General features: G+C 42.5%; 1 protein-coding gene across 1 annotated transcript in view; it reads right to left on the reverse strand.

The window, feature by feature from the left end:
* Positions 1-15,318, reverse strand: part of LOC109427048 (frizzled-like) — a 131,827-nt gene that overhangs the window by 13,268 nt on the left and 103,241 nt on the right. The window contains exon 4 of the mRNA XM_029865283.2: positions 7,044-7,269. Within this exon, the coding sequence (XP_029721143.2) occupies positions 7,044-7,269 (226 nt within the window). The remainder of the gene's footprint in view (positions 1-7,043; positions 7,270-15,318) is intronic.

Raw genomic sequence — 15,318 nt, forward strand, 5'->3', positions numbered from 1 at the left:
TGAAAAATTCTTCGTGAGTTTCACAAATTTCTACAAGAATTCGTCATATGCGACCACGACGATAAAACTGAGTATAACAAACGTGTTCGAAGCAAGCAAGGTTGCAGCAGATGGGCCGAAATAGTCCAATGCCAATTTTTTTTTCAGCAAATTTTTTATAACATTTTTTAAGATTTTTTCGAGATTTATTTTGGAAATTCCTCTAGAGGTTTCTTCAAAAAAATCCCAGGGTTCTTTCAGTAAATCATATAGTTAATCATTCCATCACGAGCTCCTTCAACAATTTCTGCATTAATTTCTCCAAAGATTTAATCTTGGATTCACTGGATATTCCCGAAAGAATGTGCGCAGGAATTTCTTCAAAGATTTTTGCATGATTTCTTTCAGTAGGGTATGTTGAAATCCAAACAGAAATACCATCATAAACTCCTCGGGATATTCCTCTTTGTGTTTTTCCAGATAATTTTCTGGGATTACCTTCAAGGACACCTTTAGGGAATTCTCCTTGGATACTTTCGGGAATTCATTAAGATGTTTTCCGTTAATATTTCCTAGCAATTGCTACACGAATTCTACTACAATTTTTCGCAATCATCATCATCATCATCATTATGACCGTCATGCTTAGCCATTTGTTTCTTCATACATTCCTCCAGAGATTTCTTGGAAAAAAAAACTAGGTACATTTCCGCATTTTTTCATGCTGGATTTTACATTAAATAACGGAGCAATATTTTTCCTGGTGTTTCCGTGTTTTTAATTACCATTTTTTTTTAGAAATTTTGTTTAAAATGGTTAAAACATGACCACTAGATTAAAAAATAGGAGATATCCTCTCTAAATACGTATTAAAAAACTTTCTCTAAATACGTATTAAAAAACTGATTCTGGAAATATTGCTTTTGTTTTTTTTTTATTTTTAATTAAAAAAAAACAAAAATCAAATACCAAAAAAAAATATATATATGCGAATGCATTCAATTTTACATTAAGGGATTTTTTCAGTAATCTAAACTTATTTCAAAAGATTCTTTAGAGAATACCACCAGGGCACAGTGGCTGATTTCGTCATTTTAGCGCGCTTAATTAATAACTTTTTAACCATGACGTTTAGCGTCATGGTGTCTTCGAGAAAGTTTTTCGCTATAATAAGGAGCTTCTTTTAAGCTATTGTAAAAAATGATCAATCCCCCTAAAAGTGAGATAGAAAATTTATTTTTTGCATTTTTCAAGATACAAGGTTGGTGTCTTGACAAAAGTTGTAGATAATGTTATTTGGAGCAACTTTGTCAAAGACGCCAAGTTTGTAACTCCGTTACTTTTCAAGATACGTTACGTTTTTTATCATCAGACCCTTGAAAAGGGTTTTTGCGCAATAACTTTCGAAGGATTGATTCTACATTTTTCTGATGTTCTACAAAGTAATAGATAATGGTAAAACACATAACTTCGCCGAACACGACATTCTTCTAATTTCTAAAATAAAATAGTTATAACGGTTTTTATAGATTTTTGGGCCACATTTCAAGCATATATAACCTAGCTATAGGCAATTATATGCAAATTTCCTTTTAAGCATGTGAATATACAAGTAATTGCCTCTCTTAGAAAGCCAAAACCATCAAACTGTAAGAGACTGTAAGATGGTTTTTGTACAGAAACTTTCAACCATCTATGTTACTTTTATATGGGATTTATTCATATCTTCACCATACTTTTTTGAGAGTTCATGGCAGCTTGCATTTTTATTGTTATTGTAAATGTGTGAATATATAGAAAGGATTGTGGTGCATTCTGCAACATTCATGAAGTACGTTACATTAAAACTTACCATCTACTTCTATTTTCTGACTAACTGACAGTGCTGCATGTAGTCCACGAAAAGAACGCATAAAGTGTTATTTGTTTTGTCAGATCACGATTAAATAGCACCTTACTGTAAAGTACAATAAGATTTATAATTAGCTATACCTATTGTAGACATGCACTAGAGGGAGCGTTCACAAAATATGTCACGCGCAAGTTTAGAATTTGAGAAAAAAATGGCACTTCGTTCGCTCTTTTCGTGGACTACATGCAGCACTGTGAGTTAGTAAGAAAATATAAATAGATGGTAAGTTTTCGTGTAACGTACTTTATGAATGCTCCAGAATGCACCTCAATTCATTCTTTATATTCACACACACGAACAACAACAATAAAAATGCAAGCTGCCATGAACTGTCAAATAAATATGTTGAAGATATGAATAAATCCCATATAAAAGTAACATAGATGGTTGAAAGTTTGTGTACAAAACCCATCTTACAGTTTCTTACAGTTTGATGGTTTTGGCTTTCTAAGAGAGGCAATTACTTGTATATTCACATGCTTAAAAGGAAATTTGCATATAATTGCCTATAGCTAGGTTATATATGCTTGAAATATGGCCCAAAAATCTATAAAAACCGTTATAACTATTTTATTTTAGAAATTAGAAGGATGTCGTGTTCGGCGAAGTTATGTGTTTTATCATTATCTATAACTTTGTAGAACATCAGAAAAATGTAGAATCAATCCTTCGAAAGTAATTGCGCAAAAACCCTTTTCAAGGGTCTGATGATAAAAAACGTAACGTATCTTGAAAAGTAACGGAGTTACAAACTTGGCGTCTTTGACAAAGTTGCTCCAAATAACATTATCTACAACTTTTGTGAAGACACCAACCTTGTATCTTGAAAAATGCAAAAAATAAATTTTCTATCTCACTTTTAGGGGGATTGATCATTTTTTACAATAGCTCAAAAGAAGCTCCTTATTATAGCGAAAAACTTTCTCGAAGACACCATGACGCTAAACGTCATGGTTAAAAAGTTATTAATTAAGCGCGCTAAAATGACGAAATCAGCCACTGTGCAGGGGTGTCCGAAGGGGTTTTTAAGGTATTTCTCAGTGGATATCTTCCTATGTATTCTAAGGCATTTCCCTTGGTTTCCTTCAGATACGTCTAACATTTCAACAAATGTTCGATCAGAGATTTTTTTGTCGAATTACGGTACAATTCGGAAGTAGTTGCCATGGGGCCATATCAATATAAGAGGCATCAACATTTGAAAACCTTGAGTAACCAGCTCTGAAACTGGATGAAGTTTGTACGTAACTTCATATAGGATAACTTAACTGCTCACATTTCTCTTATAAAGAATTAAATTATTCTGGAAGTAAGTATGTAACCAATGATGTAAAAGTATAGCCCAGTATGTCCTGATAAACTTTGTCTGAAATCGCAAGGCGATCTAAGTCTTGTAAATGAATAACACCCATATAGCCGAGGCGGTAAACGCACGGGTATTCAGCATGACCATACTGAGGGTGACGGGTTCGATTCCCGGTCGGTCCAGGATCTTTTCGTAAAGGAAATTTCCTTGACTTCCTTGGGCATAGAGTATCTTCGTGCCTGCCACACGATATACACATGCAAAATGGTCATTGGCAGAGGAAGCTCTCAGTTAATAACTGTGGAAGTGCTCATAGAACACTAAGCTGAGAAGCAAGCTTTGTCCCAGTGAGGACGTTACGCCAAGAAGAGGAAATGAATAACACCAATAATAAAAACTCAATTCTTGATAAGAATTATCAAAGAGTCAACAAAGTTTTTCAGAGCGCTTTTTTCTTCCAAGCTACGAAGCCACTTGATCATCCGAAAACAGAGATGGTCAAGTGGCTCTGTAGTTTGGGGTAAAGAAGTGCTCGTCTAGCGAATTGGGATTCGTCGGATCGATTCCCACCGGACCACGAGGATTTCTTTTCACAATTCAATTCTCAATTTGTAAGCTAAAATTTTACTTGAAGATACTTGGAAAACTTAATTATAAAATGTGGTTAGCAAGATATTGACTGAACCAACAGGACCAACAAGAAGAACGGGATCACGAAGCGATGGAAGAGCTGGACCACGCTAAGAACACACGGAAATTCTACGAGAATCTGAATCGCTCGCGCAGAGGCTTTGTGCTACAAGCCGACATGTGCCAAGACAGTCATGAAAATCTTCCCACGAGCGAGCGTGAGGTGGTCGAGAGGTGGCGGCGGCATTACGATGAGCCCTTCATGGCAACGGTACAAGCACCCAAGGTGGCGTGGTAACAGATCTAGGAGAACATGCGCAGAACGACAGACTTGTGGTTCCTAACGTCCAACAGATTGAGGGGGCGGTTGACCGGTTGAAAAACAACAAAGCCGCTGGAGCAGATCAACTATCACGTGGGCTTCTTAAATACGCTGGAGAACCACTGGGTCATTACCAAGATTTGGGAAAAGGAAGTATTACCGAAGGAGTGGATGGAAGGTATCGTGTGTCCCATCTACAAAAAGGGCGATAAGTTGGATTGCGAGAACTACACTACTGAACGCTACCTACAAGATACTCTCTCAAATGTTATGCCACCGTTTATCACTGATTGCAAGAGAGTTCGTGGGACAATATCAGGCTGGACTCATGCGTGAACGCGCTACAACGGGCCAGATGTTCGCCATCCGCCAGGAGTTGCATAAATGCCGCGAATACAACGTGCCCATATCACTTGATCATCCATTTTTAATCGGCATATGATACAATCAATCGAGGCCACCTATAGCAGATTATGCACGAATACGGATTCCCAGATAAACTGATACGATAAATCAAGGCGACGATGGATCGAGTGATGTGCGTAATTCGAGTATCAGGGACACTCTCGAGTCCCTTCGAATCTCGTAGAGGGTTACGGCAAGATATGGTCTTTCGTGCTTGCTGTTCTACATTGTTTTAGAGGGTGTAATTAGGGGAGCGGGGATAAACACGAGTGGAACGATTTTCACGAAGTCCGTTCATCTGCTTGGTTTCGCTGATTATATTGATATTAAGCTCGCAAGTTTGAGACGATGGCGGAAACGTACATCCGAATAAAGAATGAAGCCAGGTGAATCGGATTAGTCATTAATGTTTCGAAGACAAAGTACATGATGGCAAAGGGCTTCAGGGAAGAATCACCGACCGCTACTCCGAATTTATATCGACGGTGATGAAATCGAAGCGGTTGAAGAATTCGTATACTTAGGCTTAGACCGCCTGGTGTTGTACCAGTAGAGACATTCAGAGACGCATTTTGGCAAGAAATCGAGCTTACTTTGGACTCCGCAGAACTCTACGATCGAAAAAAGTTCGCCGTCACACGAAGTTAACTATCTACAAACGATGATCTGCGGACCCTACGCAGAGTGCGGAACTGGAAACGCACAGCCATGGACCGAGTTGAATGGAGACGACTCCTACGTACAACGGAAGACACTCAGGCCTTAAGACTCAAGCATCCGTCATCATTTTTCGGAAATAGAAAAGCAGTTTTTTCGCTGTAAATCAAAACAACGACCACGAAAATGTATTCACTGTATTCTATTCCTCATGTGGAAAACAGTGAATCCATTTTCGTTGCAAAAATGTTTAATTTCAACGAAAAAACTGCTTTCAAATGTTTCATGATGACGATGATTTCAATGACGAATGGTTCAAAGTTAATCTGACTGGTAAGGTAGGTAAGTAAGATATTCACTTCCAACGCATCATGGTACGCGGTTAGAAAAAAAAGAGTTCTGTTGCTAATTAGACACATAGTTTTATAATGAGTTCACAATTATAATACAGTTTGTATGATCCCGTTGAAACTCACTGATTACGGCTCAATAATGAGCCTAACTAAACAAAATTATTTCGGTTCCAGCTTGAACATTAACACAACACCCTGAATAAGATTTTCCCAGCTTCTGTGTGTCTTCTATCTGCGAATGATTCTTCACCATTAGCGCGTTCTCTATTGAGTTGTACGAGCGCAATCAACTTTTGTGAGCCGTGTCGTACCAAAAGCAAAGCACAACAAACCATCATCAAGCCACCACACCACACACCAGACCAGACTCATAAAATCCAACCGACTGTCTGTGCCGCAAGCTGAGACTGGCAGATTTCACGCTACATTGCGGTCATTTGCAAGTTGAACCGTACAGAAAAGTTTTCTCGTTTCTGTCTCCCAGCCACTCACTGACTGACTGCCGCGATGCGATGCAGTGTGGTGGTTGTTGGAAGAACGACGCCTGCCACTAAGGCCTCTTTCAGAGATATGACGAACGCCAGTTGGATGCGGTTGCAAGGTGGTCCGAGGGGATGTTAATAGTCTTGCTGTCGGTCTTAATGTGCCACGAACGGCACGAACGACCTTGACTAGATGGAAGCTTTGACGCCTACACCTAGTGCTGTGCTATGTTTGCAAGATTTTCCGCTCATTCGAATTGAATTGGAAATTTTTCAACGTGAGCGAGTCATGAATTTCGCCTGATACTGAAATTATAAACCCGACGCACTAGTTCAATTCCAGGAAACACCTCTACCATTATTCGTCGGCATTATTCCGGTAGATTACCGGTTTTGTACATATATCGTGACAAACATCCATAAACCGTCCTGTACCGTAAAGGTTGTGGCTTACAGGTGCCATAATAGAGCTTTGAATTCATCACTGTACCTACTAGGCACAATCCATAATTCAACGTTGCACTGCTATCACCGTCCATAACATGTTCCACACATAGCTCGTAAATTGTTGACTGCGTCTCCCAGGGCTCCAATCCCCATTCGCTCGAGACATCAAATCAACCGGCGTCCACGAACTTAACCTTCATGTACACTCAGTCATGAATGTCCAGAGCAGGAGTTGGTCAGGATACATTCCATGGCAAATCGGAAAATGGTTTGAAACCGAAGTTTTATCCACGATTCCGCACTTATGCTAACTCCGAAATGGATCCAGTGGAGTGGAAAACCACCTCAAGTGAAATAATAGATTTCTACTTTTTTTTTTAACTCATCCATTCGACGTGGAATGACTCCAACATCAATAGGAAAATGGACGTACGCCCGAACCAAAGCTTCGCCAACATCGCAGAACCATCAAATGGACTGAAGGGGAAAGTATCTGGTAGGTACCTCAACATAATAGACACACAAAAACACACGTAGACACAGAACTTACCTTCCACCTTGCCGAGCGCGAGCACGAAAATGGTCTGCACGGCCGGGATGGCCCACGCCACCAAATGGAACAGATGGGACCGGTTCTCGATCGCTTCGTGACCCCACTTGAGGCCGGCGGCGAGGAACCAGGCCAGTGCCAGACAGGCCCACCAGGCGAACGCGGCCATACAGCAAAAGTACAGGGCCATGAAGAGCACGGTGCAGGACGTTGACTGGCGGTGGCCCTGTGGAATAAAACGGGGGATAAAAAAAGAAAAAGAAAACACTAAATATCAGCAAGAATGGGAAAGGGATGGGGCGCAACTTCGAATGTGCGAATTAAGTGTTGATTGTTGGGTATGTGCTGTTGGGAACAATAGACGGCCGAAATTGCAGTTTTTGAGAACTGAACTAAATGCATTTGTTACGAGTCACGCAACGGGCAAGCAGTCCATGCCCAACGGTGTCAATCTTTTTAATGGGTTTATGAAATTTAGAGCATTGGCCGTCGAAATTAAATGTTATTCTTTCGGGGCACATCAATAAAACTGAATTAAAATTAAAAGCTTTTTTGGGGGATGTCTTCAGTTCCTCCGAGAATGAATAAGCACAGCAATTAATAACATTGCGTGATACAGAGTTATGTATTTCATTCATTTATTTACTAATACATCAAATTCAAGATAAAACTGAATCAACAATATTTCTCCATAATACACGATTTGTGGCTGCCATTCTTCATCCTCGGTTACGCCCGATGCTCGCCTAGTCACGCTCCACCTGATCCGCCCATCGTGCTCTCTGCGCTCCACGCCTTCTTGTGCCAACCGCGAACACCAACTTTGCCGGGTTGTTGTCCGGCATTCTTACAACATGCGCTGCCCATCGTATCCTTCCGGTTTTGGTCACCTTCTGGATGCAGGGCTCGCCGTAAAGTGCAGCGAGCTCGTGGTTTAGATCAACCAGAGCATGCGTCGCTCGGAAACTGCTTAGAGGTTCTCCACAAGCATGGTCCATGTCTCGTGTCCGTAGAGGACCACCGGTCTTATTAGCGTTTTGTACATGGTGCATTTGGTGCGTGGGTGAATCTTTTAAACCCCAGCTTCTTCAGGAGCCCGTAGTAGACCCGACTTCCGCTGATGATGCGCCTTCGAATTTCACGACTCACGTTGTTGTCAGCCGTCAGTAAGGATCCGAGGTAGACGAATTCCTCCACCACCTTCAAGGTATCCCCGTTACACAAATTGACCGGATTTTGTGAAAATCATTCTCTGACTGTTGAGCCCGGCTCGTCGCATTACACCTTTCAGAGCGTTGTTGAAGAGTAGACATAAGAGACCGTCACCTTGTCGCAGTCCCCGGCGAGATTCGAATGAACTAAATATGAAGTTCACCCGAAACCCTTACGCAGTTTTTCACACTGTCCATCGTTGCTTTAATCAGTCTAATCAGCATCCCGTTTTCGTCCACGATTCTCCATAGCTATGCACGGTCGATACTGTCGTATGCCGCCTTGAAATCGATGAACAGGTGATGCGTTGGGAACTGGTACTCACGGCAGTTCTGGGGGATTTGTCGTACGGTAAAGATCTGGTCCGTTGTCGACCGGCCGTCGATAAAACCGACTTGGTAACTCCCCACGAACTCAATCGTTTTAGGCGACAGACGACGGAAGATGATCCGGGATAGGCAGCATTCAAAATAGTGATAGCTCTGAAGTTCTCACATTTCAAATGGTCGCCTTTCTTGTGAATGGGGCAGATAACCCCTTCCTTCCACTCTTCCGGTAGCTGTTCGGTTTCCCAGATTCTCACTATCAACCGGTGTAGACAGGTGGCCAACTTTTCTGGGCACATCTTAATGTGATCAGCTGCGATACCATCCTTACCAACTGCTTTGTTGGTTTTGAGCTGATGAATGGCATCCTTAACATCCTCAGCGTGGGAGTTGGTTCATTTCCATCCTCCGCTGCACTGGCATCGTCGTTTTCTCCGTTGCCGTGGTCTTTTTTGCCTACGTTCTCCACGCCGTTCAGGTGCTTATCGAAGTGCTGCTTCCATCTTTCGATCACCTCACGTCCGTCCGTCAAGAAGCCTCCGTCCTTATTCTGGCACATTTCGGCTCGCGGCACGAAGCCGTTGCGGGATGCGTTGCGCTTCTGGTAGAACTTCCGTGTTTCTTGGGAACGACACAGCAGTTCCATTTCTTCACACTCCGCTTCTTCCGGGCGGTGCCTTTTCTCTCGAAAGAGGCGGGTCTGCTGTTTCCGCTTCTGTTTATAACGTTCCACGTTCTGTCGAATCCCTTGCTGCAGCATTACCGCCCTCGCTGCGTTCTTCTCCTCCAAAACCGTTCTGCACTCTTCGTCGAACCATTCGTTCCGTCGATTCCGTTCCACGTACCCGATGATGCCCTCGGCTGCGTCGTTGATGGCTGCTTTCACTGTACTCCAGCAGTCCTCTAGAGGGGCCTCATCGAGCTCGCCCTCGTCTGGCAACGCGACCTCAAGATTCTGCGTGTATGCTGAGGCGACATCTGGTTGGTTTAGACGCTCTAGGTTGTACCGTGGCGGTCGTCAGTACCGTACATTGTTGATGACGGAGAGTTTTAGGCGTAGTTTGACCATCACCAGATAGTGGTCGGAGTCGATGTTGGCGGCACGATAGGTCCTGAAGTCGATAATGTCGGAGAAGTGCCGTCCGTCAATCAGAACGTGGTCGATTTGAGATTTTGTCTGCTGTGATGATCTGTAGGTGTAACGATTGGAGAGGCTGTGTTTGAAAAAAGGTGCTACATATGGCCATGTTTTTGGCGGTGTTGCTGGTGGGCGCTGAACTTTCCAATCGTCGGTCTGAATTCCTCCTCCTGGCCTTTACCTGAGCGTTTAAATCTCGACGTCGTGCTTGGGCAGCGATCGTACTCGCGTTCGAGCTGCGCGTAAAATGCGTCCTTGTCATCATCACAGCTTCCGGAGTGTGGGATGTGCACGTTTATTATGCTGAAGTTGAAGAATCGGCCCTTGATCCTCAACCAGCACATTCTTTCGTCGATCGGCCACCAACCGATCACGCGCCTCTGCATATCACCCATCACTATGTAAGCTGTTCCCAGCTCGCGTGTGTTGCCGCAGCTCTGGTAGATGGTATGATAACCTTTAAACGTTCGCACCATGGATCCTGTCCACCACACCTCCTGCAGCGCTACGATGCCGAACCCGCGAACTTCAGTAGATCGGCGAGTATGCGGGTGCTCCCAATGGATGCAGATAAGTCTGTACACCAACGTGTCGCCAGGTGGATTCCCGTTTTTGGGCAGCAGACCAGTTTTGCCTTTTCCACCTCTCCGGAAATTCCCCTCAGGCTAGGCACATCTGCATACCCACTCTGCCCATGTCAGGACTTGCCTCGATGGCCGTCTGAATGGCTGCAGTAGATACCATGCGGAGCCGAAGTCTTGTTCAACTTGAGCGTCTTCATCATCGACAACAACGTTTTCACGATGGCGATGTACTGACGTGCCCTTCATTTGGATCACGACGACCTTTTAGGCAGCACCGCAGGGGGATGTGTTGGCTGCCTGGCAGAGATTATCAAAGCTGGCCCGCTTACGCACCTTAATCTCTTTGTTTAAGGTGAAACATCAAGAAATCCCATTGCAATTTTGCATACAAACTTTAGAGGCACAAATCTGACGAACGAAGCATCGAACCACGCCGCACTTGTTTATCCTGACTTTGCTCACTTGCAAAAAGAGGCAGCTTTTCCAAATCGAGCTCATTTGTTTACAAATTTTTGAGATTGGTGCTCTTGAAATCGTGAGTAGGGGCAAAGTTGGCTGTTGTGGCAGCCATATTTGAATTCTCTGATGTTTCTCCTTAATGCCAGTTTAGGCGCCCTGCACTCCATTCTACCCATATCGGTATGTACTTGATCTTTGCATCCTCCTCCTCCTAACTGTCGGGCAGGATGCGCGAAGTTCTGTGATTTCTGGTGACCATCAATATACCAGTCCGCATTCATTCTTACGTAGGGAACGCTTTGGCATTGCGGCGTCGCCCGCAGGGTAGGGTTCCGAATAGATCGTCGCTAGACAGATCGTCGGTGTTATCCTCCATGAGCAATTGCTCACACAAATACCGGTTCATTGAAGCGCGAGATAAGCCAACCCTTGGCTGCGGTCGTCTTCCCCCGTGTTCCACCATGTATCGAACCGCCAGATGATCACTGTGCGGATACCCATTGTCGACCCTCCAATCGGAGCTACTAGGGTTTAGACCTGGGCTCCAAAAGGTCACATCGATGACGGACTCTACACCATTCCTACTGTAAGCATTTCTGCCGTGTACGTTCGTCACGCCAATACGTCTTGCATATGGTCGGCTTATGCGTTGTGTTCCAGATATTATAGATCAAGTGATGCGGCTGTTGTGCAGACACTACGGGGTTAGCTTTGTACATCTTGGTTGATATATCATCGACCCCAGGTCTGTTGGATGTCATACTGTTTGATGACTGTTTCTATCTTCTGCAGTGATGGCCTTGGGTGTTTTCACGGATAATATGTCGTTACGCCAAGAAGAGAGAGAGAGAGATGTCGTTCCCTTGGCAGATCACGCATAGATGTTATTGGCGCGGTACTTCAAAATGGTTTTCAAAGTCCTCAAACCTAGTGGTTCAACTGTTTAACTAATCTTTCACGGGCATCGTAACATTCAGCTTAGTCTTACTAAAAGGATGTGACATAGAGAATACGAATGTCGCCCGTCGGGTAACGGGTTCGTTAACTCTCTTTTGTCCAGTCCACATCAGCATTTCACTTCCCTCTCGAGAGCCGAATACCACTGACGAGCTACTGCTTTGGATCGTTCATGCTCACTCATTCGCGGCTTTGCCGTTTCTCCACTCCTGTATCTTCATCCATACTTCTACTTCCATTGCATCAATTTGTTCAATTAGAAGCTGCAAAGAGTGATTTGAAGCTCAAAAGAACTACACAACTCCTTTGGGGTGACCTGAAAGGACATCTCAGTATTCTTAAAACAATTAGTATCAGTTCTCTAATCTTAAACAGTAGTGATTGGATGAGCAAAAAAAATACAATTTTGAACGCTCCTTTGAAGTGATCAATCCTGGGCGAAATCTGTGGACAAATGGTAGCCCAGTACTACACCCAGGATCAATCGTATTTTTCACTGATGGTTCAAAATTCATATCAGTTCCTATGGGTCCTATGGGCAAATGGCCTACAGTTTTTCAAGCTGAAATTCAGGCGATTTTAGAATGCAGTAATATTTGGTTACGCAGAAATTACAGACATTCGACCATTTTCATGATGTCTGATAGCCAAGCAGCTCTAAATGCATTGAAATCGGAAACATGTACTTCTAAACATGTTTGGGAGTGTATTCTCAGTCACTTCAACAATTAGCTTGCCGCAATCAAGTGAAGCTATTTTGGGTTCCAGGGCACTGTGGAATTGAAGGAAACGAATAAGCCGATATGTTAGCAAGACTTGGATCGTCTTATAAATTCATAGGACCAGAACCATTTTAAAACATAGGAACATGAGAAAATAAAACCCAACTGGGAAACCACCACTGTTGTGAGGCAGTCGAAAGATTTCATGAAACCGAAAGTTTCAAACGCTCGCAAAATTCTAGAACTTTCTTAAAAAGATCTAAGTACTTTTACTGGCCTTCTAACAGGTCATGAGCCGGTATCATCTGAAGCTAATTGGAAAACTTCAAGATGATGTGTGTCGCTTTTGCGACATGGATATAGAAGACTCGGAACATTTGTTATGCCGTTGCCCGGCAATTTCAGCTAAGAGAATTGAGATCTCCCACAAGGGGCTGATAGAACCCTTTGATGTCTGGAGAACAAACCCCAATACGGTAGTACCCGAGTAGAGGAAAAGAGCTTAATAATAGCATATTTTGATATGGAGATCAAAAAGTGATATGGGTTTGATTGACATAAGAGATAAAAGATCTAAAAATAAAATCAAAAATTTACTCCTGGAACATCATCATCATATCATATTTAGATTTTGTAAGATCTGACCAATAGCAGCGAGCTATTCCTTTGATCTTAAAATATCAAATTTTGATATTGCTCAGATGTTCCAGGAACATTTTTGAGATATTATTTTCAGATCTTTTATCTCTTATATCAATCAAACCAATATAACGTTTTGCTCGTCAGTATTTCACCTCTACCCGGGTACAGTTCATCCGAGCTGTAGCACCGTGATGGGATCACGCTTACAGTCAAGGTTTGATTATCGCCCATACCAATGGTGATACGTCAACTTCCTCTCCTCCTCTTGTTGGCGTAACGTCCTCACTGGGACAAAGCCTGCTTCTCAGCTTAGTGTTCAATGAGCACTTCCACAGTTTTTAACTGAGAGCTTCCTCTGCCAATGACCATTTTGCATGTGTATATCGTGGTGGCAGGCACGAAGATACTCTAGGCCCAAGGAAGTCAAGGAAATTTCCTTTACGAAAAGATCCTGGACCGACCGGGAATCGAACCCGTCACCCTCAGCATGGTCATGCTGAATACCCGTGCGTTTACCGCCTCGGCTATATGGGATACGTCAACTTGACAAAGCTAAATAAAACTGGGGCATTTGTCACAATAGATCTAAAAACTGGTCGCAGTGACTTATATACCCAACAAGGAATTAAAAAAAATCTTTGTCCGGATGAATACTTGTATTCTTTGAGTGTTTAGGGGCTGTTCATAAACCACGTAGATCAAAATTTAGCCATCTCAGATTATCCCTCCTCGTAGACTTTTGCCCATACAAAAAATTTGAAATTTGTATGAAGCGTAGATTTTGGCCAACCCCCCCTCCCCTCAAAAAGTCTACGTGGTTTATGAACGGCCTCTTAGATTACCCAAGTTATTCTAGCCAATCTTTTACATTAGGGTAAGTGTACCAATTATGGCTATTGTACCAATTATTCGCCATAGTTAATTTTCACCCATTAACGATGTAAATCTACAAGAAAAAAAATGTGAACAACAGATCACGTTCACAAAAGATAGTCGCACTCATTTAATTTCCTCATTTTCCTCAAATCATGGTAGAAAAAAACCATTTTCCTTAAAATTTCAGCTTCCTTGCACCCTTTTTCGCCATAGTGTACCAGTTATGGCTAATCCCATAAGGATTGCATGCAAATAGTGCGAAAAGGAACCGAAGTTAAAAAATGTAACCATAACTGGTACAGGGTTCCTATCATTGGCACACGCTGTAATAAATACTAAAAGTAGTTTTGGCTCGGTTTCTATATTTATCCTGTAAAGTATGGAAACTAAACTGTCTTTTAACTTATTGATGACATTCGTTGGTCTTCTCGTTATTTTTGTATAAATAGCTTTCCTTAGGTAGTGCCATAATTGGTACACGCACCCTATAACCTTTCGAGATATCCGTAGAATGGTTTTTCAGATCCTCGATGAAGAATATTTTCACAGCAGTCGGCACTTACAGTCGGCGAGTGTTGAAACGGCGCCCGATTATCAACTCCTGACGATGGATCCTAGCTATGCGCAGTCGGATCTTGTCGATTAAGAGATGATGGTCCAACGCTGTTTTCTAAGAGCAACGTTAAATTTACCGTCGTTCGGGGTGACGCAGAGAACACATGCAGTGCGTTAAACTATTTACAGTGTAATTGTATTTAAGCGGTTAGAATTTTATTAGATCCCCCTAACCATTTATTCCTAGGTACGGTAGGCATATAGCTGCATGACTCCATGAAATAGGGGTCACCTGTTTAATGAACTCTTGAATTGTTATATGTAAAGATACCTGACATCCATCGTTGGGTTCCCAGACTTTTGTTCAACAATTTGGATCAATGGACCAACACGACCCTCCAGGCCCCACACGGCAGTAGCTTCAAATATTTAGTTTTGGTTATATTTATGTAGAAAAGTATATTTCCTCCTACAATGATCAAGGACAATGGTACCTATGAAATCGTGCTAGTTGTGTATTTCAACGAATAAATAAGAACATGTAAATTGATTTCGTAAAAAGAAAAAAAATCGATTTGATAATTTGCCCATTGATAGCTTCAATAGTTTATTCACATTTTTTTGCTTCTGTATCAATCTATCATCATCATCTATAATTCCCGATGATCCAGTTACCGCACATCAATAGTAGTTATTCGATGGAGTGACTGAACACAAGACAATCCGGTTTATGGTCGCGCAACCACCAACCGGTTCAACTAAACTTAGATGTCTTCCAGCGAGCTGTCCCTATCCACCCAACCT

Source organism: Aedes albopictus, chromosome 3, assembly GCF_035046485.1.
Source record: "Aedes albopictus strain Foshan chromosome 3, AalbF5, whole genome shotgun sequence".
Classification (NCBI taxonomy): Eukaryota; Metazoa; Arthropoda; class Insecta; order Diptera; family Culicidae; genus Aedes; species Aedes albopictus.